We start from the raw sequence: 24,612 nt of genomic DNA on the forward strand, positions 1-24,612 counted from the left end.
CCAACCCTTGGTGCAGAGCTCCGATAAGCGCTAGCTGGAACTCAAACCATTTCGGAAATTTTGAGATTAATCTTTAAAGTATACTTTAAGTTTGACATGCGGACGAGAATACGTTCCATAAACGCTCTTCTCAGTTGTGGGACTTTTCTGACACCCCAATTTACCGATGATACATATAAAGGTTAGAGAAGGCTTTGCATGGTCAATTACCGCCAGTTATCGAGTCAATAGAATCGCACCAGTTGCTATATGGCATATTTATTTTCAAATTGATTATTAGAGTAATGGATAGTCTAGGCAATTGACTGTAGTTCTATAGATTCTTCATACTTATCTCAAAAATGCTTATTTCACTACTTTTGTGCTTCAATAGAAGGTATTTTCAAATTAAAAATGTTACTGGCTAGGGTCTTTTTATTTTTATGGTGTTGTGTCATACAACTTGTCGTTTTGATTACAAATAAAGTGTTGTCACTCTGATTTTCCCATTTTAAAACGTTGACAAACAACTGATTAAGCAGAATGAAATACTGATTCATCGCTCGAAACATAAGAGATTCGTCCAGTTAAAGAGTGGCGAGATTCCTTGTTTACAGCCTCAAATTGATCTAAGCTCCGTTCTGATCCTCACTTCCGGAAGTCGCACTTCGACATTCATTCGATCTCGTATTGTGCGCATTGATCGTGTTGTTTGGATAAATTCTAAAAAGAAATAAGTACAACATGAAAAGAAGGACTTTTTAAAATGTAAACTAAAATTATAGCTAAGTAAAGACTGAGACAAACCATGAATCATCGAGCTGTGTTTTAGTAGTAGTAAAATGAGGGTCTCCAACACCAAATTAACATCGAAGCAAATTTTTTTAGACATTTCGGATTTATTGGTCTAAATTTGAATTCCTAACCGAGATTTGTTCTTCGATGTCACGGCCATCCTTATTCGCACCCTAAATGCTGAGGACCTGGTTGTTCTACGAAACCATAGAATACTTACATGTTCTTTAAGAGTTTTAGAGTGCTAGGCTTCAAAATGAACAGCACAAATATAATGATACCCTGGGACCAGTTTAAATAGTCAGCCACCTGAAACCTATTAGCCCAAACCGTATTTTTTCGCACAGAATAGCTGATTATCTCGAAGATCCACGTCAAACCCATGAGAATGAAAAGCCGCAGATAAAGAGTGTAACTGAAATGGTATAATAGATCACAGAAGATACTTTAAAAATCCTTTTATATATCATCGGACTCACATCTGTTTGTCCGAGTTGACCTTATTCTTCCTGACATTCTTCTTTACTCCCATTATACTTAGAGCCGTCAGGATGAACATGGCTGTGTTGAACACAATCAGCAACACCATTGGTCCGTAGAAGTAGAGTAAGGCAACATTGTCTGCAGCTGTGGGTGAAGAGAGAAGATGCATAAATCCCCATCAAGGTAACTGCAAATGATATTGAAACCCACTATAGATCCAACATTGTGTGGTGGCGATGCGAGGAGCCCAATCCTTGTTCTCTATGACATTATCAGCCAGGAAGGTGGCACCGGTCAGAGCTAGAGCCAAGCCCCATGCGTATCTGTTGTAGGCCAGAAAACGGTGCTCCGGCACGAAACGCTCCATCCAGGGGGGGCTGGCAAGCGTCATCCAGAGATGAAAACTGATGACAGAAAGCCAAAGGAACGTAGCCATTACGAAAAAGTAGCCCAGAAATGCTACAGATGATATAACAAAAGGTGGTGTTACTATTTAACTGCTTCATGGCCGCGTAATCGCTATAAGCTAACCTGATGTGGTGCATATGGTCGAGGGTAGTTTAAACACGTGCCACAAGTTGAGGAGCAGGAGTAGGTAAACCATGAACAGGGCGACCATGTAGCACATAAAGCACTTTCCGTGCAAATTCCGTAGCTTCTTCATGTAGAGGTACACGCTGATCGTAAGAACCATACATATCAATGATATTATCATCACTGTGGGAAGGAAAGGAGATGGATGTCAAAAACAGTCAACATAAAATAAAAATTACAACCTACCGACGGTCTGCCCGGTTTTGGAGGGTTCAGTATCAAGATGGCAAAAGTGGGGAGCAATGCGAATACTATCACCTTCAAATTCAATGTGTTGCACGCAGTATTGCGTCTTATTCAAGTACGTCTTGTCATAAGCCCGAAAAAAGGTTCCGTTCTAGGGAAGATCAAAAGCGATTAAACTCGGCATTTGGTAGATATACCAGCAAAAGGAACCTCGAACAGTGTGAAGCCGTGGTCAGGCTTTGTGTGATCTGCGTGATGCATACTTTCGTCACCACAGGGCAAGGGCAGATCCGACTGGACGACTAGATCCTCCTTAAAGTGTCTTTTGGCCACCGTTCCGTTGTTGAGGGTCACGTTCACGTAGCGATTGTGGCTCTCCAGTTCGTCTGTTGACATTTCACCAACGCATTTGCTGCTCTTCATTTTGTGGTTGTGAGGGCAGCAAAATCTAATGCAGGGCCTTAGTTTGCAGGCACATCCTCTCATGTGCCTCGAACCGTATTTTTTTGTTCCATCGGGCAAAATCTCGAAGTCATATTCGCCCACCAAATTGGCGGGAATCAGTAAGTTGTCATATAAGTACGAACCGTTCGGATACTTTTGACCTCTTGAAATATCCACAGTGTCGTAAAAGTCGCAATTATTTATCTCGGCTCTTGTTGTTTTAATCGTCAACAGCAAAGTTACAGCGGCAAACAATCCCAAAATTGGCCGCATTTTCAAAAATTTTCTTTATTTTGCCGACACACTTATAAGCGTCTGCGAGGGTAAAATTCTATTGTACAGAATCCTACAGATACGCTAATTCTCAAAAGGCTTCCCGATCGACTGTACCTGCGCCTTAAAACCTTAAAAAATTTGATTTATTTGGAATACACACACAGAACTTTAATGGATCGCACCAAAAAAAAACTTACAGAAATGAAAACCGCTTTAACTATGAGGGTCTTACAAGGGTTCAGTCGTGACTGATGAACTTCACAGAATGTTTTAGAGTCCGCGATAATAATATTACTCACTACGCAATGAAAAAAGTAACGAAACGCACAAAAAACCAGGGACCTGCATACTCATTATTGGTGATTTTAATTTTAAATGAGCTACTAAGATATTTTGGTATTTCTTTTTTCAATTTGGATAATTTGTAGATACTTTGCCGGCAAGAGTAAATAGACTGATATTTTCTCTTCAAGTCGAGTAATTTATACAGCCCTCGTGGACAAGAGTAAAAATAGTGGCATTTTTTACATGTAAAAGTTAGTCACAGTACTCTTTTCAAAATGTTCAGTCATATTTTTGTTTGATAAGCTCTAAAAATATAAATTAAGCTGGGGTTGCATGATGGTTATGTGAAGGTTTTATGTGAACTATAAAATTTCATTCCAGTCATACACTTTAAATGTTGCCCGAAATGTCATAATCATTTCAAAAACTTGAATCATCCACAGTGGAACAAAACGAAGAGCTTCCAAGTCCAAAGTGGAGTAAATGACTTGTAGTACCGCAGTTCATCGAAGCGATATTTGCGCTGCTCTTATATATAATACAAGATAATATAAGAAATCATTTACAGTCTTAATTTTAGATTGCAAGACCAATTTAAATAAACTCAAAATCAAATGGTATAAATATGAAACAATATATAATACTGCAAAACAAACAATGAATGCTAAGAAAATATATATATTAATCACAAAAAAATTCCAAACTGCCCATTAAAAGTTGGGCAAGGAAAAAAAAATTCGTCATAAATCATTGCTTTTTTAATGTTGCAAATTTTTATTTTTTTATTTTTATTTGAACCTGGGGGCTAGTAAAAAACATAACATTACAAAATGCTTTGCGAAAACATGTGATAACGCTTCATTAATTTTCACAAACAACACGATAAGAATAAACACAACAAAGGTTAAATAGTTTATTTTAATATTTAAAAAAGGACTAGTCACAAATTTTTCATAATTATGTCATTATTGTTATTTGATAATTATTCATACGAAAAATTCTTGTTAGTCTAGTTAGTCATGACAAAAATACGTTGCTTTTCCAAAGACAAATGTATTCCTTTATTTTTAAACTAAACGTTTAGTTCTTCGGTAAAATGTAAGGAAGTTAAAGTTTCGAGCGACTGGGCTAAGTTGAAAAGGTTGCCCTCTGATATACTATATAAACTTACAGTTGTATGTTAGGAAGAATGGAGACTTTATATCTAGAAGCTCTAAATAAAGGTATATCCTTATCGATTCACACCCTCTCTTCTGGTAGTCGTACTATAACCTAGAACTTCTTAACTACTGGTACAGCACAAGGAAAGTAAACACAAAAAAAGTGAAAAGTTTGTAAGTTATTTATTTAAATTTAAAAAATGCGTACAGCTGGATATCACTGGTCGTGATCAGTCAAGAAAAACGTATTATCTGTTAGAAACAAAATCAATTAAAAAAATTTTGTTATTAAAAGAAGTACATTAAAAATTTGTTTCTTATTTGTAATTTACACGTTAAGCTCCCGTGTAAAATTTGACGTAATTAAGGTTCCGAGTGGCTGCGAGTGCTGCTCCATCCTTATAGCTTCGAAAATCTTCCAGTTGTAGGCTAGGTAGAAATGAGACTTTCTACCAATAAATACTCAAGTACAGAGCCTCACTTGCAGAAGGCGCACTTTAACTTTCTCTGGATCTCGTATTGATGGCACTCCAGGTGTATTTTGGTTGTCCCCTAGGATGGAAAGGGCGTTTTAAGTGTGACATAAAGTGAGGACCTAATAAACCCAAACATAATGCAAAATTAAGGTTATTTAACGACTGAGGCAAACACCATGCTAAGCGAAATGTTAAAGGCAAGAAATACACGTGAGTCAAGACATATATGGGGCAAGCCCGTTGGATTAGCATATTTCGATTTTCGATCTGGCATTCAAGATCGAGGGGCAGCTTATTAGTGGTAGTAAAAAGAGGGTATCCAGCACCAACATAACACAGAAAAATAATTCTCTTTGGATTACCTATTACAGGATACTTGGGTCAAATTTCGTATTATCAAGCGAGATCTCTTCTTCGCTGTCACGTTCTTCCTCTTTCTTTCCCTTAATGCTGCTCATTCAGAGATAATGTGGTACCTGGTTATTCGATCTATTTTCAGAACCACAGATTACTTACCGATCCCTTAAGAGTTTCAGAGTGGTAGGCTTCAAGATAAACAGCACGAATATGATGGTGCCCTGGGACCAGTTTAAGTAGTCTGCCACCACCAAAACCTTAGGCCAGAAAGAGTCACGGCTCACAAGGAAGGACACAATCTCCAAGCTCCACGACAAACCCATGATGATGAAGAGACGCAGGAAGAAGGTGTAACTGTTGTGGGATCATGAGAGGTACTTGAAACGTTAAGATATGAGTGCCATGTTAGAGTTACGTTCGTTTGTCCGAGTTGAGCTTGTTGGTTCTTCTTTGCTGTTGGGAAAAGTTCTGGACTTCCTTCTTCACTTTTACTATGCGAAGAGCAGTCAGGATGAACATGGTTATGTTGAAAACAATCAGCAACAACATCGGCCCATAGAAGTACAGCAAGACAACGTTGTCCCCAGCTGAGGATGAAAAAGGAAGTTGCAAGAAGTTCCTACCACCACATTTCAAACGGATATCAGAACCCACTGTAGATCCAACACTGAGTGATGCCCATTCGAGGTGCCCAGTCCCTATCCTCTATAACTTTATCAGCCAGGAAGGTGACTCCGGTCATAGCCAGTGCCATGCCCCAAGCGTAACTGTTGTAGGCCAGAAATCGATGTTCAGGCAGGAAGCGGTTAAGTGAATGGGCAGTGCCGCTAAACGTGTTCCAGAGATGCAGACTGATGACAGAAAGCCAAAAGAACGCGGCCATGACGAAAAAGTAGCCCATAAATCCTACAGGTGATGCAACAAAAGGTGGTGTTACTATTTATCTGCTTCAAGGCCCCATAACCGCTATAAGCTAACCTGATGTGGTGCATATGGTCGAGGGTAGTTTAAATACGTGCCACAAGTCGAGGAGCAGGAGTAGGTAAACCATGAACAGGGCGACCATGTAGCACATAAAGCACTTTCCGTGCAAGTTCTGTAGCTTCTTCACGTAGAGGTACACGCTGATCGTAAGAACCATACATATCAATGATATTATCATCACTGTGGGAAGGAAAGGCGGTGGCTGTCAAAAAGAGTCAACATTAAAAATTACAACTTACCGACGCTCTGCCCGGTTTTGGAGGGTTCAGTATCAAGATGGCAAAAGTGGGGAGCTATGCGAATACTATCACCCTGAAATTCAATGTGCTGCACGCAGTATTGCGTCTTATCCAAGTACGCCGCGTCCCAGGCCCGGAAAAAGGTTCCATTCTAGGGAAGATTAATAGCGATTAAGCTCGGCATTTGGCAGATATACCAGCAAAAGGAACCTCGAACAGTGTGAAGGCGTGTCCAGGCTTTGTGTGATCTGCGTGATGCATACTTTCGTCACCACAGGGCAAGGGCAGATCCGACTGGACGACTAGATCCTCCTTAAAGTGTCTTTTGGCCACCGTTCCGTTGTTGAGGGTCACGTTCACGTAGCGATTGTGGCTCTCCAGTTCGTCTGTTGACATTTCACCAACGCATTTGCTGCTCTTCATTTTGTGGTTGTGAGGGCAGCAAAATCGAATGCAGGGCCTTAGTTTGCAGGCACATCCTCTCATGTGCCTCGAACCGTATTTTTTTGTTCCATCGGGCAAAATCTCGAAGTCATATTCACCCACCAAATTGGCGGGAATCAGTAAGCTGTCATATAGATACGATCCGTTAGAAAACTTTTTACCATCTGTAATATCTACAGTATCATAGAAATCGCAATCGGGAATATCAGCCGTTTTTGATTTTTGAACCAACGTCAGTAGAACGGTGGCAAGCAATCCTATGAGTAACCGCATTTTCTGTAAAAGAAAAACTAGAGATGTTAAGTAATTCTTGATCAAATGCTGATTAGAGGGGGTATTAGAAAATACCTCATTGTTGTTGTTGTCGTATACAACGTTTTATAGCCATTAAGTTGGTTGATCAACAAATAACGTTAACTAAAAAATAAAAACTAAAAAAAATTGTTATGTTGAATTAATTAAAGAGTATAAGGCCATTTATATTGTTGAGGAGTGCTCGGCAAAACTTTTAATCTGCGTTTACGATCTTTTTACGAACAGATACATATGTATGTCCATACATATGTCTGTATAAAATTCAGCGTATATAAAGTTCAATTGGGGAAAACATTTTTAATTATTAAATTCTCTGGAAATTAACATCATTTGGGGAACAAACTTTTTCCACATTTATGGCGAGTATGAATATGTATACGATGTATACTTCTTTCTCTTTTTTTTCTTAGTCTGTTTGGCAAAATACAATTTATTTGGACAGCGGATAATGGAACGCCAAAATGGGATTGTATATGTACAAAAGTCTCTGTTCGACGAGTACTGACTTATTGATGCATATCGATCTCATTGTATATGTGCGATTCAAAACACGAATTCTATGAGTTGTTTTCATTTCAATTCGCAGAACTGTCTAAATTAGAATTCTCGGTATTGTGCATAATGAAATTTCCAAGAACTGGCCAGCCGCTTCATATTTATAGAATTGCCAAGGGTATACAACTTTTCAAGGTCAACTGACATCTGTTTCACGCAAGAACGATTTTTATCAGCATTTTTTTGATAAATATGTATTTTTATTTTCTTATCAGAAAGTTTAATAAACCAAAAAATATTTAACGAAAATTGGAACCAAATCGTGTACATACTATATATTTCATTTTATTAGCTTAAAGGGAGACTTAAAGTCATAAGTTTATTTGTCAATTTTACAATTGTTATTACTGCAAAAAATGTTAAATTAATTATTTTAGACAAAATTGAGCATCATATAATAACAACAGTTCTCATAAAAAAAATCATTAATATAAAAAAAATACAATAAGACATAAAAAATATATAAGATGAAACTTTAAAAACCTTATAACTACAAAAAACTGACTTATAATAAAAATCATAAGAAAATACTCCTGACATTCTTTTTTGTTTTTTAAGTCTTTTATCTTTAACATTTTGGTGAAAAGTTAAACCTAAACAAAACAGTTAAATTCAAGATAAGATAGGACAGCCAAAGTAACCGGCAATACCGAGCAAGAGCAGCATTGCATTTGTATACCGCAAGAAGCCATCTTTATCGGCGATGACACAAAAATCTCTTCCAAAGAAATCGCCCCTGTTTATCTTAGCTAGAATAACATCTACTCTTGAAGGGTATACAACAGTTTGTTTTACCAGACGCACGCAGAAAAACAAGGAAGAACGCTATAGTCGAGTGCCTCGAATATCAGATACCCGTTACTCAGCTAAAGGGGCCAAAGGGAAATGGAGGTACGCACAGATTGTGGGCGTTAAAATGGGCGTGGCAAACTTTTTGTTTCAATCGATAGGTATTGACGAGACTAAAAAAACATCTTTTCTACCATGAAAATTTGGGCGTTACGGGTTCGGGCGGTTTGTGGGCATTAAAGTGCGCAAGAAGCTCACGGCTCTACACACCAAATCGCAAATTTATCGCTTTTATAGTTACCGAGATCACAGCGTTCATACGGACGGACGGGCGGACGGACATGGCTAGATGGACTCGGCTAGTGATCCTGATAAATACACTTTATGGGGTCGGAAACGCTTCCTTCTACCGGTTACATACATTCTGACGAGTCTAGTATACCCTTTTACTCTACAGTAGTAGCAGGTATAAAAAGATTGTTGTCACGTACACATGCATATATACACAAACAATCTGAACGTGCTTATGGAGATCAACCGGCATCAGAAGCAAGTTCAAATGCTCTCTTCAAACACACGACGCTATTGTTGTGTCTTTTGGAAACAAATTAACCAGCTTAAAAGCTTAGGTATAAGACTGATTCAAATTTAAAAACGAAATCACTCACATGGCAGGGTAGACACGAACTCGATCGAGCTTGTTTTGCGACTGATTCACAAAAATTAAGATTGTGACTTTCACTGCCAAAATTTTCAGCGCAGTCCACAGAGAACGCTACAGCTGAGTGCCTATCAGATAGTGATCGCTACAGAACGCTAAAATTCGCAAAAGCTACAAGCTCGCACGCGTAGCCGAAAATGCATTAGTATTGAAACATCATGCGTTCTTTTTGCATTAATTTTTTGTTGCACGTTTTTCGGCAGTCTTATAGTTGAATTTCATCCGCAACCGCTTGCTAATCGCAAGTTAGGGAGTGTTTTTTTTACTTCGGGGGATCGGCCATCTATTGATGGATTTTTAATAAGCACACAAATTTTTGTAATATTTGAAAAACATTTTAAAAAAAGGAATATGTATCATCAGCACAAGAAGCCAAGGCGGTACACAGATTCCGAATCCTCGTCGTTTGCTTTCTATCTTTTCGCGGGTTTAAAAATTGTACAAACTTGTTTGACGAAAATTCCTTTACTTGGTCACTTTCCAAGAATGTTGAAAGAACGCTCTCTCTCTCTCTCTGGCTTATGAGCAAAATTTCAAGAGCCTGGAGCCAGGTCGAGAGCCAGCCGTATGACGTTACTCACCTTAATATTAATACTATAGTATATGACTGCATAGCACGTGGTCTTATATTTAAATTTTGGATTCCCAAGTAACGTGATTTTTCTAAAAAAAAAAACACTTTTTACTTTGCATATGTACATTTAAATAGGTTTTATTGAAATACTTTTGTTATTTCATTTTTCAAAGCTATCATGCGCATTCTGCACTACTAGTACTGTTATTTTGGAGTCTGGGACTAATAGAACCTCATTAGTTTTTGTGCGCACTCTCAGCATGACCAGTTCATCTGTGGGATCAATTTTGCTCATCCCACGTTCCAATCTTCCTCGAATGGCCTGGAATTGTCCTGAAAACTGCACAGCCTCGGCTTGGTCCATTGTACTCAAAACCGGATGTCCCGAATCGTTGAGAATCACTACATCTCGAACATTTTCCTTTGATTTGACTTGATCGAATGCTTTTTCCACATAGCGCCGGGTTCGAGGTGGCTTTTAAGGAAAGAGTTATGAAATTATGAAACAATAGTGTAAGGGGAGATTTGACTTGTTTTACCCTTTTTGGAGTGTCTAAAAACATTTTTGGATTCGTTTATTTGCCTTGGTTTGTTCGTTGAACCAGTTATATTGTTTTCTTGGTCTCCAAGGTGCGTGTTCGAAGAAAGTGTTGCTATATGGGTCAATATGTCATTTTGACAAAAACCGTTGTTACTTCGATAATGGCTTGTTTCGAGTTTCGAACTTAGTCTATCGCAATATCTTACTCAGGTCTGGCAGCACAGATTCTTTTCTTGTGATGAAGAAATTTTAACTTTAAATCTAGTATTTTTTAAATAGCTGGCATTCCTATCGATAGTTCTCTGTTAACCTCTGTTAAACTTACACCAGACCAAGTGCCACCACTGGCAGTCCGTCTCTAATATTGAACAAACAAAATTAACTTAATTTTTGATAAAACTGAAAATTACGGTGTTTTTTGCAAAATTATAAGAGAAAATGGTAGGTAGGAATGTACAGACATCAAGGCGTTTCACTGATTTTATCGGTTACAGTCGCAAGAGGTTGAGGAAACACTTAAGAGGATCCAGAGCCACAAAGGTGTTGTGGGAACCATTGTGGTCAACAATGAAGGTGGGAATTGAGCCATGATATACAACGTATCTCTTGCTGGTTTCTATAATACCCGACCTTTTAATTAGGCATTCCGGTCAAGTCCACGCTAGACAACACGACGACCGTTCAGTACGCTGGCCTAATGAGTCAGCTGGCGGACAAAGCTCGGAGTGTGGTGAGGGACCTGGATCCTTCGAACGACATGACATTCCTGCGGGTGCGATCGAAGAAGCACGAGATCATGGTGGCGCCGGACAAGGACTTCATCCTGATCGTCATCCAGAACCCAACCGACTAAGTACTTGGTGCGGCGCATTGCTGAAGTTGTCTACTGCACATTTATACACATATTTAAATTGGCTGCGAGCGAAAAGAGAGTTAAATTATAATGTAATGAAATTGTACTTGATTCGAGTAAAATTATTTATGCATAAAATGACGTCAGGTCAACAGATCTTGGGAGCACTGTTAAAATTGAGGTAGCTTGAACGTTACTCATTAGGAATTATCTGAGGGCGCGAATTGGAAAAGGTCTCATATTTGGGTAAGCCTTAAAAAACGTTCAATTTAATTTGTTTAATATTAATTAAGGTGTAATTATTTTATATCCAGTAAAAACTATCGGTACAGCAACTGTTATGTTGGCGTATGTCTCCACTAAGTGGCTTTTGTTTCAGAACAAGACCATCGAATTCATCAACCCGACCCCTTGCGGCGGAGCCGGAAAAAAAATACCAAAAAACGTAAACGTTTTACGTTTTTTTGTTTTTTGATCGATGCTTTGAAAACATCGATGCCTTGACATCGATGCTTGACCGTGTTGGTGAAAAAACCCGTGAGGTTTTGCGTCATTTAACGTAAGCCAACGTAAGTGTCAGTAAAAAAGCGAGATGCAAGATGAGAACGGAAGAATGAAGTGACGAGAAGAGAGAGAAGAGAGAGCGTGTTGGAAATTGACGGAAATTGACGGCGCTTCACAGCACTGACCCGAGCCCCAAACTTTTGCAACACTCGAAACAGAAAACAGAAGAAGCAGAAAACAACGGCCGTGGAACTCGCATTGGTTGGTGAAAAAACCCGTGAGGTTTTGCGTTTTTAAAGAAAAACCCTCGACGCCCGTGGAATAGTCAATAAATTGATTGGAAGCCCAATCAGCCTCGTTTCGAACCAGTGTACGCGAGTGCAGCGAGCCAAGCGATCCCCCGATCGATCGAATCGAATCGAAAAAAGGTAATTCGAAAGATGGGCGTGCAGCGAAAAGCGAACGAGTAAAGAAAATGGCGTAATCACGCACTTCGGAGCCCCCCAAACGCAACGCAAACGGAATCGAAATCCACGAAACCCCAATCGGCTAGTCAGCAATACTTGGCGAAAAATCGAGCCACAAAAAAGTGAAAAAAAGTTAAATAGAAAAAACAGAGTGCTGCAGCCATATTTGTTCCGTGAAAACGAAAACGATACACACTCGAGTGTATATACAAAGTCGTCGGTGCATATATGTATATATATCTGTCTATACATATGTGCTGAGAATTAACTGAGTAAAAAGAAGCAGTTCGTATCGGATCGTCATCGCACCGTTGTTCGCAATTTCATTTCATTTCCAACGCGATTCTCGTTCAACGTACGTTGGTACATAGCCTGCCCGTACATACATACGTACATACGTACTTATGTATGTACACATGTACTTTCAATATCGACGATGGCATCACAAAAACACGACGCGCACACAGACACGCACGCACGTACCGTACATACGTGCGGGCACAGAGACAGGGTCTGTACGTATGTATGTTCGTGGGACTGGTTGTTGTTGTACATAACGGAGAGTTGAACACATAAGGGCTGGCTGGCTCAATATAGAAGCAAAAGCATGTGGCTGCGCTGCCAGCGTCGCTGCCTGCAGCGCGTAAGGGATTTTATTACGTCGGACGTTTCGGTCGTCGGTCGCTGGGTTCGTTTTATATTTTTGGATATTTTACACATGTCCATATGCCCGTCGATTCCCCTGCATCCGCTCCCACATGCATCTCGCTGTTCGCCGTCGCTCTCTTTTCGCGTGCGTGCGTGTGTGTGACTCCTTGAATGCAACGTAACGGTAAACTGGCGACTGCAACGCCAACGGCGAGTGGGAGGGGGACGGCACTAGACCCCCCCCAAACGCAGGGCTCCACACTCTCGTCCATAAAACCAGTGCTCATAGCCTCCAAAGTGGCCTCGCCAAACAGGACTCAAATGTTCCAATGAAAACAAGTGAAAATCGCAAGAAATAACCCGAGTGAATCACTTTAACAACAAAGTTTCAACGTCACGAGCATAAAGCAGTGCACAGAAAGAAAAATCGATATAATATGATCAGTTTTAGCGAGTACAAGTATAGACTCACTGTGCTACGGAAGAGACATAGTTTTTGAAGCATTGGTCCTAGGAAGTTATTGAACTTTGTTGTGCTTTTATTTTCGGCAGTATTCAAGTGGCAATGGCAAACGAATGCGTTAAATTCAAGCAGCAACACAAAGCAAACGAACTCTCTAATTCCAGAATTTCTGGTGGTCCCTCATCTCACTTTAAACTCAAATATAATTTCAAAACAAATACAACTGTCAATCAGCCTTTTCTCTGTGTGTACATAAACATTTCCCTGAACATGACTCAATTTCCTAAAATCTGATTAGTCAGCACATTTAAAAGATCCCGGACGGAGTTCAGAGACTTATCAAGGGCATTTGATTAGATTGTACGAAAAATCAGAAACTTTTGGGCCTGCCAACATTCCAAGGGCTTTGAAACGCTGGCGACCAGCATCGCTTTAAGCTTGCAGAGCTGAAGCTACAGTTTCCCCTCCAAGTACAACCAGTTTTCTTGGCTTTGTTTTTGTATTTTTTGGCCGAACGCAAGGCCAAAGTTCACACAACACTAAACAAAGGTTCTCGAACTATTCGGCTGTGTGTATATGCTTCTATATCTTATCACATGGGTTGCGAATTCGCAGAGCAGCAGCACTGAACCATCAATCGCTTATTATCTCTGCAACTTTCAAACTCACAACTTCCCTCTAATTGCGCAGAAGAATGCCGAGTGCGCAATCAACTTGGGAAATGAGCGGAAAATGCTGTTCTATCGATTAAACCCAGCTGTTTTACGCAAATCGTAGAAAGCCGCCACCACCGTCACAATGATAATTAGAAAACTTGGCAAAACAGTTGATCAAACAATCGGATTCGCTTGGTTTCTGTCTTGAATTGGCTGTTTTGTTCCTTGCAAACACGTCTCAAATGTCCCTATTCTATATTTATTCTATCAATAAATTGTGCTAAAGCTAGCCAGCTTAGAAATTTTTGATAGGGGAAATAAGATTTAAATTTTAGTAATTGATTGTCAGTCACGATTATTATTTTGTCCAGCACATGAGCATGTAGACACGTCTTTACCTCTTCCCATTGAGATAAATGTAGTTTTTGGCTTGAGTCTACCTATGTATTCTTCATGAATTTATGAATCAAATAAACTGCAGCAGTATGTAAAAAGACGTAATCTGAGGCCTTGTAGATAATACTATGACAGCACTTGTTTGCCTTAGTTTTGTAAATTATACTATAGTCCATAAAAATAATGGTCCAATAATAGGCTTCATATGTTTACAGTTCGTCAGCTGATAGAACTTAAGAAAACTTCCATTTGAAACTCAAGAACTCGCTTTATCAAAGGGACAAAGAAAGTCTTCTTTATTTTAAGAAAACAACCATTTAAGCGTAATTTATCATTATATTTGTGTAAACACCTTTAAGTGATTAGATTGACGTGAGATCTTTGCTTGGGTGTGCAGCATATGATCGCCTTTCGCTGGCTGATTTTTCCAACTTTTTCTAGGCTGATTCATGCCATATTGGCTCCTGATTGGCTCGCAGTCCCCTTGCATCTTGGCAAAAGCTGTTCGGCCTGGCAGCAGCGCGTCGAAGGTCTTCTCCTGTTGAACTTTCGACCCGCTGACCAGGCCCGGAGAAACTTTTGCCCCAGCTAGTCGGCAGCACAGGCAGTCAGCAGTTTCCAGGCACACAGCCATGTCTACATCTACAGCCACACAGCTGCAGCAATTTCGATCGGAAAGCGACCGAGTTTGCTGCAGCAGCCACACAAAAGTACACACAGTAGTCCTTCGGTTGACACAGCCACCCCGTCACATCCACAGATATATATATATATACATACAAACATACGAACGAATGCAGGCAGCAGCTTTCTTCCCTTAGACGAATCGAAAACTCGATTTTCATCCCCGTGGCGAGCAGAATTTAGTTTTAATTTCATTACAGACACGCTGGGCTGGCGAAGGGAAAAGAGTGGAAAACATGCGTATTAAAGTCGCAGTTTGCTTGGAGTTGGGAAAAGCTATCCAGCTATTAATGAAAATTATAAGCGCGATTAGATATAGGTGCATTACATGTTGGGATTTCTGGACGGTACCGGGTGCCTGCGGGGCTTATGGGTGTGAATAGGGCATGTGCTGCGTGCGCGTGTCGCCATAGGAGTCGTCATCGTCATAGCCATAGCCAGAGTCAGATGATAAGACGGCCAATACATACACATAGTATACCCGTGGTCGTTCTATATAGCTCATAATATCGGATAGAGCCGCAGCCTTATCGCTCCGTTGGTTGGGAAAACAAAAATAAAAACAATGCCAAATCGAAGTTGTTATACCCTTGCAGTAAGGTGTGTCTACATCCAAGTTTTTATTAAACCAAAGAATAACTCGGAACTCTAAAAGGAATATATTTTGAAATCTTCCTATCACTTACCTTCGAATAACCAACTGGGTGTCGTCTTGCATTTTTTTTTAAATCCTAAAAGTATATACGTCTTTAAAATAAACAATTACCTTGGAACAGTCTTAATATTTTAAAATCTTTAAAATCATACATACCTATATTATTTTACGGTTCCTACGGTAATGTCTGTGTGAATAATACCCTTTAAAAGGGTACACGAACAAAAAAAAATAGAAATGAAAATAGCAAGGGGAATCTATTTTTGGCTCGCCAATCGCGAAACAATTCTCTGCAGGATTTGCAACACCTGCCCTCAGTTTTTGGCATCTTTATCTCGCCCCTCCTTTTCCGCTGCTGCACTTTTGACCCTCCAACCACTTGTTTCGTGTGTGTTTTCGTCCGAAAAGGAGGACACAAAACAAAGGGAAGAGGTACCGAAAAGACCTGCTGGCAAAAGCAGAAAATTGCAAATGCTGAAGATTTCCAAAATGCCAGAAACTGCACAAGTGTGCGTTCCTTGCTGCGTGTGTGCTCCCATTTTGGTTGTACTTATTTTTTTGAAAGAGAATACTCGAAAGGCAGGCCCGAGTTGAGGAAAAAGGGACCTGAAATCCGAGCTCAACGAACATCTGTTCCGAAATGTTGTGTGTTGATTTCACCAGCCGACCAGCCGAAATTATTGAATACATGTAGGCTGCATTGTACACGCCGCCTTGGAGATATGTGTATATACAACTGGGCACATACACAATGCAAAGTGTGAAACAAGACTCTTTTTCACATACCTGCTTTTTATTTTATTCCAGGTAAACCGACGTCGGCGACAGCGGAATACCCGAGATACCGAGAGCCAGGCAGCGACAGAATAAAGAAACAAGGAAACATTTGCACGCCAACGGAGCAACTGCAGCAGAGCACCGAGCGACAAGAAAAACCACTTCAACAAAAGAGGATAACATACTGGAAGTGCCCCACACACACTGCCACACCGCCACTGCTGCCCAGCTACAAACATACACACACTGTACGTGCCCGACGGTGGGAAAGTAAACCGACATCTTTTTACGACCGCCGAGAGTTTTGCAATCAGAAGAAGTCGGAGAGCCGAGCCGTGTCGATCGGCCAGCCCTTTGATAAGCCAGAGAGAAGGGAGCAGCCCAGCTCAGCTCAGCCCAGAGAAGCGGAGAACAAGAGAGAGGAACAGGTTGCCAAGTCGAACGCGCAACGAATTTGGAAATCGAGCCAGCCGAAAGTGCGTGAGCGTGATCGTGATCGCTTGTACGTAGCCAAAAAGCAGAGAAAGAGATATAGAAACCCGCAGATCCGGACTTGCATTTAACTTTGAAGCAGCTTGAAGGGTTTCCAACCCGTGGCCCATGAGCAGCTGAGCCCAGCGGCAGCAGCTAAGACGGAAACCAGACTTACACCTTGAACACCCGACCCAAGCCAGATCCAAATGAAAACGCTAGTGCTCAGTCCGGATGACCTACAGAACTTCAACAAGTTCATCTATGACCCGAAGTCGGCCGCCCAGCTGGCCGCCAGTGCTGGAGCAATCGGAGCAGCGGCGGCGGCGGCAGCAGCGGTCCACGGGCCACCTGCCGGCACCACAGTACAGCTGCTCCAGGGCAGCGTGGGCGGATCGGTCAATCCCGGCGTAGTGCCCGTGTCCGTGCCCGTACCCACCAGCACAGCCAACAGTGCCAACAACCTGATGGCGCTGCACTACTACCTGAAGCATCCGGGTATCCAGCAGATGCCCATCCCACAGCAGCAGCAACATCAGCAGCAGCAACAGCATCAGCAGCAACAGCAGCACCACCAGCAGCATCAGCAACAGTTGCTGGCCCAGTCGCAGACGCAGCTAAAACAGCTGCAGCTCAAGCAGCCGACGATCCACCAGCACCAGCAGCACATCAGCTACCACCACCACCATCCGTACTACCAGCAGCAGCCGCAGCAGGCGCCGCCACCGCAACCGCAGCCTCTCAAGAGCCAGCCGCAGTCGCACCTGCCCGTGCACGCCCTCAACCAGAACTCGAACTTCTCGGCGGCTAGCTCCAGTACGGGGGGCACTGCCTCCAGCCATGCGCCCACCCAGCAATCGAACGGATCCAGCGTCTCACCCACCATTGTGTCGAGGGTGGCGGCCGTGGGGGCACCCAGCAGCAGCAATATTGCAGCCGCGGCCAATGCTCTCCTGCGGGCATCGGCCGCCTCCACAGCTCCGAGCTCCTCCGCCTCATCGTCCTCTTCGTCCTCATCCGCGTCGTCGAGCTCCTCGTCCAGCAGCTCCTCCTCCAGCGCCAGCAGCTCAGCGAACTGCGCCAAGAAGCTGAAGACGGAACCCGTACTCTCTCAGTACAATCAGACGGAGCGCCTCAATTTCGCTAACACGTACATCGTGTGGAGCGAGGAGCACTGGCGACGGGTGATATTCCACGACGAGCGCAGGTTTAACCTGGACGGACCGGATGGCTTCTCGTACTATTTCCACGACTTGCGCAACTACGAGCGCACGCTGTCGCAGCGGCCGCGTGGCAATTCCGTGTACATTTACCTGATGGTCTGTGTGGGAGGAGCCGTGCATCTGGAGGTGTCGTCTGCCAAACAGCGACCAGAATCCTGCATCGAGGCCATCATGCGAGAGCGGCCCAATATCGTTACCAAACTGGGCGGGAACTCGGAGTTCGTGCTGCAGGACCACAACTGGATGTCGCATGCTCTGCCCACCGCCCAGGATCTTCTGAATGCCGAGGGTCTGAAGACCCAGAAGTGGCCCACCATCGCCCACGATCTGAACATCATGGAGAACGTGTGGGGCTGGCTCATCCGCGAGGTGTTCGACGGAGGACGGAAGTTCTCGCGCAAGGACGACTTGATATTCCGCATCAAGGAGGCGTGGTCCCGCCTGCCGCTCGACCTGATCACCAACCTGTACAGCACGCTGCCGGAACGGATCACGGAGCTCTACTACACACAGGGCGTCTACACGAATTGTTGACATCGGCGTACAGAGCAACCAGGACGTGGACAGGGCTCAGGACAGCACTTGGCCGCTTTGGCGGTCGTGCAGGCGGTGATCGAACGGGATCGTGTTCCAGAACCTGATCCGAGGAGTGCCAGCTCCTCGATGTCTGCCAGAGACCGGAGAGCGAAGGAAGCAAATCATTATATACAATTTAACTTAACTTTTTGTGTATAGCTTTAAGATGTGTGCGAAGGAGCGGACAGGACTCTTGGAGACCGACGGACTGAAAGCTAGAAAGACAGACGATTAAACGGACGGACAGACAGACAGACGAACCGACTTGGGTTATAAGTTATCAAGTTTTTTAGTTATTTAAAAATGATACAAAACAGAAATCAGCAGATTGTGGGCAGAACACACGTTAAGTGTTGCCATATCGCTTTGTAATTAGTGTTTTATCCTCCCCTGTTTCCTTTTGCCCCTTAAACAACAACAACCCTTCGCCCCCAAACACCCTCGTAATTCGTAAGTCTTAATTTAAGTTGTCGTTTTCCTTTTTACCCCCATCCCCCAATCTATTAAGAATATACAAAATATATTAGTTACAAACAAGTTTATTTGAACTTAACTCCCCTTTTGTTGATTGTTTTTAGTTGTGCCAGCGGTAGATGAACAAAATTGAAATGCCAAGCGAGCAGAGAGGAAGAAAACAAAATAAATTGTAACTAAAGTATTATTTTAAGGCATAGTTTTTGTTGTAGCAAATTACGGAGAACTCACACACGTAAATCTTCACAGACACACACGCATGAACACTCAGAAGAAGAATCCTATCATGTAAAATTGTTTACGAAAACAGAAATTATGATTAAACTAATTATCAATGTAATTAATACATATTAAACGAGAGAGAACTAACAACAAATCGAAGAGCAAAGGAAACTTAGTGTTAATGTAAGATCAAAACAACTAACCAGAGCATAGGACCTAGAGATCGATGAAATCATGCTGAAACCCAACACTCCTTCAATCCCGAACCTGAACCCAAACCCTCAAATCCCCCAACTCAGTCCAGTCATCCCCAATGAAAAATCGAGCTCTGAGCCCACGAACAAGTTTCCCAGCAGGGCAAACTTCTGTGACTACCGATGGCATCTAGATGTGAGCTCCTCTTGGGGTTTCGACTCTGACCCAGACAAATTCTTAGTACGCCATATTATGGTTTATTCGTACGCACCCAATACTTAGCAATACAATTGAACTGAACAAACTGATTGCACTTTGCAAGTGCAGACAACTAATCTGTAGAATACTTGAGCCACTATGAAAAGTATCCTTGAAATAAATGCAACTTATACACATTATGCGAAACACCCCCTCTCTCAAAAGAAATTTGGCAGTTATGTGAATGTGATTTCCCCCTTGTTTTCGCTTCTGCATATTGAACGGCTCGATCAGAAAAATCGTCAACTTTATACATGCATATTCATATACAAGCAAGAACAAGAAAAATCAACAAAAATTGAATTATTATGATTAATTAATAAATCGAAAAATGCAATTACCAATAAAAACTACCAGCAGATACGTAAAAATCGAAACAAATGTTTTTTTTATACCCGTAATTCGTAGAGTAAAAGGGGTTACTAGATTCGTCGGAAAGTATGTAAAAGAAGAAGGAAGCATGTCAAACCCTAAAAGTATATATATTCTTAATTAGGATCACTAGCCGAGTCGATCTAGCCATGTCCGTCTGTCCGTCCGTATGAACGCTGTGATCGCGGTAACTATATAAGCGAGAATGTAGCTTTCTCTGTTGTTTTTTTTTGGTGGGTAAGTAAAATCGCCTTTTTCAGATAAATGTTTAGTAATTTTCGAGTAAAATCTTTATTAAAAATTGTGCGTTTTCATTGCAATACGTAAATATATTGTATTTATATATATATAAAAAATTGTATATGCTCTACTTGGTCTATTGGCACGCAAAAGCGGTTGGAATTGTAAATATTTTAGCATAATTCCTGTTTACGATGCCAAACAAATTAGTCGGTTCAAGAACTTTAAAAGTGTGTTTGGATAAAAACGGAAATCGAACCACCTTTAATAACAGCAGTCAATACTTCTACTACTGATGCTTCCAATTTGATTGACATCCTAAATTGCAATTAGGCTTTTTTTAAATGCAAGTCTATTCTAGGCACTTTGAGTCTGTGGCATGTATTGATCACTAGCTGGTTATTAAATATTGTGTGCATCATCATAAACCGATGATCGTGTCTTTGATTGTGTATAAAAATATGAAAATACTGTTGTGACTGCTTAGCTGCTCACTTAATCAAGCTGCGGACGCAGGTTGGGCTGCAGAAGGGCATGTTCTCCTTAACGCAAAAGCGTCCTCCTATAAGCGGCTTGGAGCACTCAACTCCGGCGCAGACAAAGCAGTTGGCATGCCAGTGGACATCGCCCCAAGCCACGCCTTGGTCCGCCGGTCCAATTGCTATCTTACAGCGTTGGCAGCAAACGGCGAACAATCGGTCATAGCAAAGCAAACACAGAGGCATGTTGGACTTCTCATCCGCGATATACTGCTGTCCGGCCAGCGGCTCATCGCACTGATAGCAGCAGAAGTGCTTTATGTGGAACGTTGCTTCCTCCGCTGCCGTGTACTCCTTGGTGAAAATCAGCTCGTCACAGGCGCGGCATCGCGGGATCTTCAGCTTGATGGCCAAGTCGCGACCGCAGAAAACTTGTCCTTGGTGAAAGAAGTAGACCAAGTCGGCCAAGAGTTCCCGGCATGTATTGCACTTGAAGCAGCCGGGGTGCCAGGCGATCTCCTTTCCAGCTCGATCAGCCTTGACGGCCACATCGCCATAGGCGATTGGCTTGCTGCAGTCAGCGCACAAAATGGTCCGCTCGGGTTCTTTGCCTGAAGACTCCTCCCCGTGAAGGCGTAGCTGCTGGAACTGCTCCGGCATGCCGGCGCAGCTTGGGTACATGTTCATGTCCTCAATGCCGGGAATGCTGGTGAATCTGCCCTGTCCTGGGGTTAGATCTTCGCTGCCATAACCCGGAGTTGGGGGTTTCGAGTGGAAGCCAGAATCACTGCTGTGGGATGTGGGTAGGTCGCCTAGACCGGGTTTCGGATATGAAATGTCCTTGCAGCCATTGGCCATGTCGGCAAAGACCTTGTCGATCTCGTCCAGCAACTGATCGTCGTCCAGCAGCCAGTCGTGCACTTGCTTCAGTGGCTGCAGTAGCTGGCATTGGTCATGCGAGATGCCCTTGTCCTGCAGCGAGCGGAAAAGTCGGTCATAATACGGTGCGTTGGAAACAGCAGATTGCAGCATGTTCTTATCGAGTCCCACGGACTGGAGCTGGGCCTTGGTGGTCGGATTTAGACCTTTCAGCTCCGCAAGACTTGCAACCGGAGCTGGGATATGGGAAATAACCACGGAGGAGGGAGCACGTCCAGCGCGCGCTTCCTGCAGCGCCTGTTTGAGCGGCTCCGCCTGAAGGATCTGTGCAAAGACCGGATCACGATCGTAGTCCGTGTTGGCGGGCAGTCCGCAGTCGTAAACTATGGTGGAGACGCCACCAAACTTGACCCTCCGCATGGGCGTATCCTGGCGCATCTGTGCTCCGAATCTTATCTGCACTGGATTCTTCAACGGCAGCGGGGAGTTGAATGGTGTGCCTGGAGAGGATTTCATTGGCGTCATGGGCTGCTGCGGGCAGATGGTATTGATCTCGGCTCTGAACTGCGGATTGCTAACATATTCTTTACGGAACTCAGCGATGGGCCCAAGTTTGGGATCTCTCGAGATGTTCAGCTTTTTCTCCTTAAATTAACAAAATAAAATAATAATATTTGATCTGCCATGACATCTTATACACCAAACTTACCTGTAGTATTCCCAGAACCTTGTCATAGACAACGCCATGACTCACAAGGCTCTGCAAGGCGGGCTTGCTGATGCCCAGCAGCTTTTCCTTGGTCTGAGCCCGCAGAGCTCCGTTTTCCTCGAAATGAACTGCCGAATCGGACAAAGGCTCTGAAAAGGCCACAAAAAGTTTGGGTTGGGCGCTGGCTGGACCTGCCAGGGCTTGGGCCACCTTCGGATTGGCCAGCAGTTCGTTTAATGTGTCATCGGCCACCGGCGAGAGACCCAGCGATTGCCAGGCTTTTGACGCCTCCTGGGAAGCCATCGAAACGGGAACAATGTGCTCCACTTGAGCATGGTTGAGACGATCTCCTAGGCGCACTACCACGCCCTGGCCGACGCACTGCTCGCGCAATTTTTGGACGTACTGCTGCAGTTGGATGGCCTCCGTTTCCGTCAATCCATCGCACAAAGCGGCATCCAGATCGTGCGGCGGTACTTGGAGCTCAAGCTGTAGTTTCCTCTTCAAAGCGGCGTCACTTCCGGCTACCGGTATTTGGGCAGTGCCCAGGTTCTCCATGTAATCGGTGACCACATCGGGAGCAGCATTCGGTGGCACCCACTCCAGCTGCACCGGTTGACTGGCCAGAGCTTTGATCTTAATATCTGCAATGGGGCATGTCTTGTAGAATTTTCTGTTAACAAACATATACGTTGTTAAAGCACTTACACGCTGGCTTGGCCCTAATCTGTCCCAGAATCTCGAACTGTGCCCAGCCGGTGGCGTCATCGTCGTCCGGACAAACATGCTGATTCTTTGGGCACTTACAGTTGCGGCACACCTTCCGCCAGAAATGTAAATCCAGTCCGGGGCACTTATCCTTGCACTCTGCGCACGGAGCTCCAGCTCCGGCTTCGTGTCCCAGTTTGGAGCGCTTCAGCTGCTCTCGACGGCTCTCCAGCTTCGACAGCCATTCCGGAGCCTTTGGCGTTTCCACGCAAGAGTTTTGGCTCACGGCGGACATTTCAAAGGTTTTGCTTTAGCTGAGCATCTAATAAAAACATTAATTTTGCAGATCCTTTGTGCTAGCAAGCTGGCATTTCGCGACGCGTTCGTTGGCCTGGACTTGATTTGGACTGCTTCACACTAGAGCTGCAAAAAAATCGATGGTATCGATGGTTGGCCGCCGGTCACCGACTTCGATATTTTTCAGACTATCACGATAGTTTTACAAAAAATTCGATCTAATAAGAAGGTACGCACATTTTGCATACGGAAAATGTAATATATATTAATTTTTTCTCGTTTTCGACAGAAATATTCAAATTCTGGTGGTTCCGGTGTTGTTTTGGTACCTTAAAAATGGCTGGCGGTCCAAAAAGCAAGTGGATGGCAAAGATATAAAGAGCTGAAATTCACATATATTCTTCATGAAACTATAGGTGGAGACAAGGATAGGAGCAGAATGTGAAGCAGGGTGTGGAGCAGGATGTGGAAATCGTGTGCAACGTGCAAGGAGCAAAGTCGTTAAAAAAGGTTAACCGGCTTGGAAGTTCGGTGTGGGATCTTTTTGAGAGGACCTAAGATGGAAAGACAGCCAAATTGGTTTTTACCAAAGAAATGTGATTTGATTTCTCATAAATATAAAGATCTCACTTGAATTTAAACTAATTGCGATTTTAGTTGTCAATAATTGAAAATAATAATTTATTTTTAGGAATACCCCTATTATATTGGTTTTACATGAATACCCCTAACGTTTATATATGATCGATACTATCGCGATAGTATCGAGGCTTAGTCCGCAAACTATCAAGACTATCGATGGGGCTACCATCGATGTTTTTGCAGCTCTACTTCACACTTTGCACTGTTTTGTCATTCACATTTTGCTCGGCCAGCAGCTGAGTTTTTTTAACACAAAAACGTAAGAAAACGTAAGTGTCGGCAAACGTAAGTGCAGATCCATTGTGCTCGCAAGCTGGCTCTCCTTGGACGGCAAATATAGTATATTTGCCAACTCAAAAAATACCAACCAAATATCGATAAGACGATGTCGATGTGCTGATTTCTAATTAGCTTATTTAATCGTCTAGTTCTTGTTGGATTTTAAAAACATTTATAAAAAGCTTATAACAGAATATAATTTATTTTTTTAAGAAGGGCCTTACATTGTTGTATATTTTATTATACAAGAATGAAAAAACAGAAAAAAGACGAATTATTGAATTGTTT

At 42.7% G+C, this 24,612-nt stretch overlaps 6 protein-coding genes across 9 annotated transcripts; 2 read left to right on the plus strand and 4 right to left on the minus strand.

Moving 5' to 3' along the window:
• Positions 1–423: 423 nt before the first annotated feature.
• On the minus strand, positions 424–2,995 carry LOC108008755 (probable G-protein coupled receptor Mth-like 3). Its single transcript, XM_036813719.3, has 8 exons — positions 2,955–2,995; positions 2,248–2,885; positions 2,038–2,188; positions 1,789–1,974; positions 1,468–1,716; positions 1,254–1,401; positions 995–1,189; positions 424–702 (listed from the first exon to the last, which is right to left on the minus strand). Exons 2-8 carry the CDS (start codon positions 2,752–2,754, stop codon positions 609–611), a joined length of 1,530 nt encoding a protein of 509 aa, XP_036669614.2. The 5' UTR covers positions 2,755–2,885; positions 2,955–2,995; the 3' UTR covers positions 424–608.
• Positions 2,996–4,366: 1,371 nt separating this feature from the next.
• On the minus strand, positions 4,367–9,171 carry LOC108008527 (G-protein coupled receptor Mth). 4 transcript variants are annotated; one of them, XM_017072396.4, is made up of 9 exons: positions 9,030–9,169; positions 6,469–6,978; positions 6,259–6,409; positions 6,014–6,199; positions 5,690–5,941; positions 5,451–5,622; positions 5,195–5,389; positions 5,041–5,128; positions 4,367–4,754 (listed from the first exon to the last, which is right to left on the minus strand). In XM_017072396.4, the coding sequence occupies exons 2-8, from the start codon at positions 6,973–6,975 to the stop codon at positions 5,044–5,046; spliced, it is 1,548 nt and encodes a 515-aa protein (XP_016927885.3). In that variant the 5' UTR covers positions 6,976–6,978; positions 9,030–9,169; the 3' UTR covers positions 4,367–4,754; positions 5,041–5,043. The 4 variants fall into 4 exon arrangements, with proteins under 4 accessions (XP_016927885.3, XP_065719424.2, XP_065719423.2 ...); XM_065863352.2 differs by lacking the exon at positions 5,041–5,128 and having other exon boundaries at positions 9,030–9,171; XM_065863351.2 differs by lacking the exon at positions 9,030–9,169 and having other exon boundaries at positions 6,469–6,990.
• A 607-nt stretch (positions 9,172–9,778) lies between these two features.
• robls54B (roadblock similar 54B) lies at positions 9,779–10,390 on the minus strand. Its single transcript, XM_017072940.4, has 2 exons — positions 10,196–10,390; positions 9,779–10,131 (listed from the first exon to the last, which is right to left on the minus strand). Exons 1-2 carry the CDS (start codon positions 10,217–10,219, stop codon positions 9,817–9,819), a joined length of 339 nt encoding a protein of 112 aa, XP_016928429.2. The 5' UTR covers positions 10,220–10,390; the 3' UTR covers positions 9,779–9,816.
• Positions 10,391–10,522: 132 nt separating this feature from the next.
• On the plus strand, positions 10,523–11,156 carry robl (dynein light chain roadblock). Its single transcript, XM_017072625.4, has 3 exons — positions 10,523–10,638; positions 10,692–10,770; positions 10,839–11,156. Exons 1-3 carry the CDS (start codon positions 10,636–10,638, stop codon positions 11,048–11,050), a joined length of 294 nt encoding a protein of 97 aa, XP_016928114.1. The 5' UTR covers positions 10,523–10,635; the 3' UTR covers positions 11,051–11,156.
• Positions 11,157–11,759: 603 nt separating this feature from the next.
• LOC108009332 (uncharacterized) lies at positions 11,760–19,123 on the plus strand. The gene is made up of 2 exons (XM_017073608.4): positions 11,760–11,982; positions 16,331–19,123. The coding sequence occupies exon 2, from the start codon at positions 16,981–16,983 to the stop codon at positions 18,526–18,528; it is 1,548 nt and encodes a 515-aa protein (XP_016929097.1). The 5' UTR covers positions 11,760–11,982; positions 16,331–16,980; the 3' UTR covers positions 18,529–19,123.
• Positions 19,124–20,352: 1,229 nt separating this feature from the next.
• On the minus strand, positions 20,353–23,526 carry Tes (testin LIM domain protein). The gene is made up of 3 exons (XM_017073607.4): positions 23,107–23,526; positions 22,399–23,042; positions 20,353–22,334 (listed from the first exon to the last, which is right to left on the minus strand). Exons 1-3 carry the CDS (start codon positions 23,399–23,401, stop codon positions 20,823–20,825), a joined length of 2,451 nt encoding a protein of 816 aa, XP_016929096.2. The 5' UTR covers positions 23,402–23,526; the 3' UTR covers positions 20,353–20,822.
• Positions 23,527–24,612: the final 1,086 nt, after the last annotated feature.

Source organism: Drosophila suzukii, chromosome 2R, assembly GCF_043229965.1.
Source record: "Drosophila suzukii chromosome 2R, CBGP_Dsuzu_IsoJpt1.0, whole genome shotgun sequence".
Taxonomy (NCBI): domain Eukaryota; kingdom Metazoa; phylum Arthropoda; class Insecta; order Diptera; family Drosophilidae; genus Drosophila; species Drosophila suzukii.

Coding starts and splice junctions, on each gene's coding strand:
- LOC108009332 (XM_017073608.4), top strand. CDS start 16,981: ATGAAAACGCTAGTGCTCAGTCCGGATGACCTACAGAACTTCAACAAG.
- robls54B (XM_017072940.4), bottom strand. CDS start 10,219: ATGTTTTTAGACACTCCAAAAAGG. Junction 10,132..10,195: donor TTTTAGACACTCCAAAAAGG/GTAAAACAAGTC, acceptor TTTCCTTAAAAG/CCACCTCGAACCCGGCGCTA.
- LOC108008527 (XM_017072396.4), bottom strand. CDS start 6,975: ATGCGGTTACTCATAGGATTGCTTGCCACCGTTCTACTGACGTTGGTT. Junction 6,200..6,258: donor CAAAACCGGGCAGAGCGTCG/GTAAGTTGTAAT, acceptor TCCTTCCCACAG/TGATGATAATATCATTGATA. Junction 5,129..5,194: donor CTGAAACTCTTAAGGGATCG/GTAAGTAATCTG, acceptor CTGAATGAGCAG/CATTAAGGGAAAGAAAGAGG.
- LOC108008755 (XM_036813719.3), bottom strand. CDS start 2,754: ATGCGGCCAATTTTGGGATTGTTTGCCGCTGTAACTTTGCTGTTGACG. Junction 1,975..2,037: donor CAAAACCGGGCAGACCGTCG/GTAGGTTGTAAT, acceptor TCCTTCCCACAG/TGATGATAATATCATTGATA. Junction 1,402..1,467: donor CACACAATGTTGGATCTATA/GTGGGTTTCAAT, acceptor CTTCACCCACAG/CTGCAGACAATGTTGCCTTA.
- robl (XM_017072625.4), top strand. Junction 10,771..10,838: donor CATTGTGGTCAACAATGAAG/GTGGGAATTGAG, acceptor CCTTTTAATTAG/GCATTCCGGTCAAGTCCACG.
- Tes (XM_017073607.4), bottom strand. CDS start 23,401: ATGTCCGCCGTGAGCCAAAACTCTTGCGTGGAAACGCCAAAGGCTCCG. Junction 23,043..23,106: donor GATTAGGGCCAAGCCAGCGT/GTAAGTGCTTTA, acceptor GCCCCATTGCAG/ATATTAAGATCAAAGCTCTG. Junction 22,335..22,398: donor AGGTTCTGGGAATACTACAG/GTAAGTTTGGTG, acceptor TGTTAATTTAAG/GAGAAAAAGCTGAACATCTC.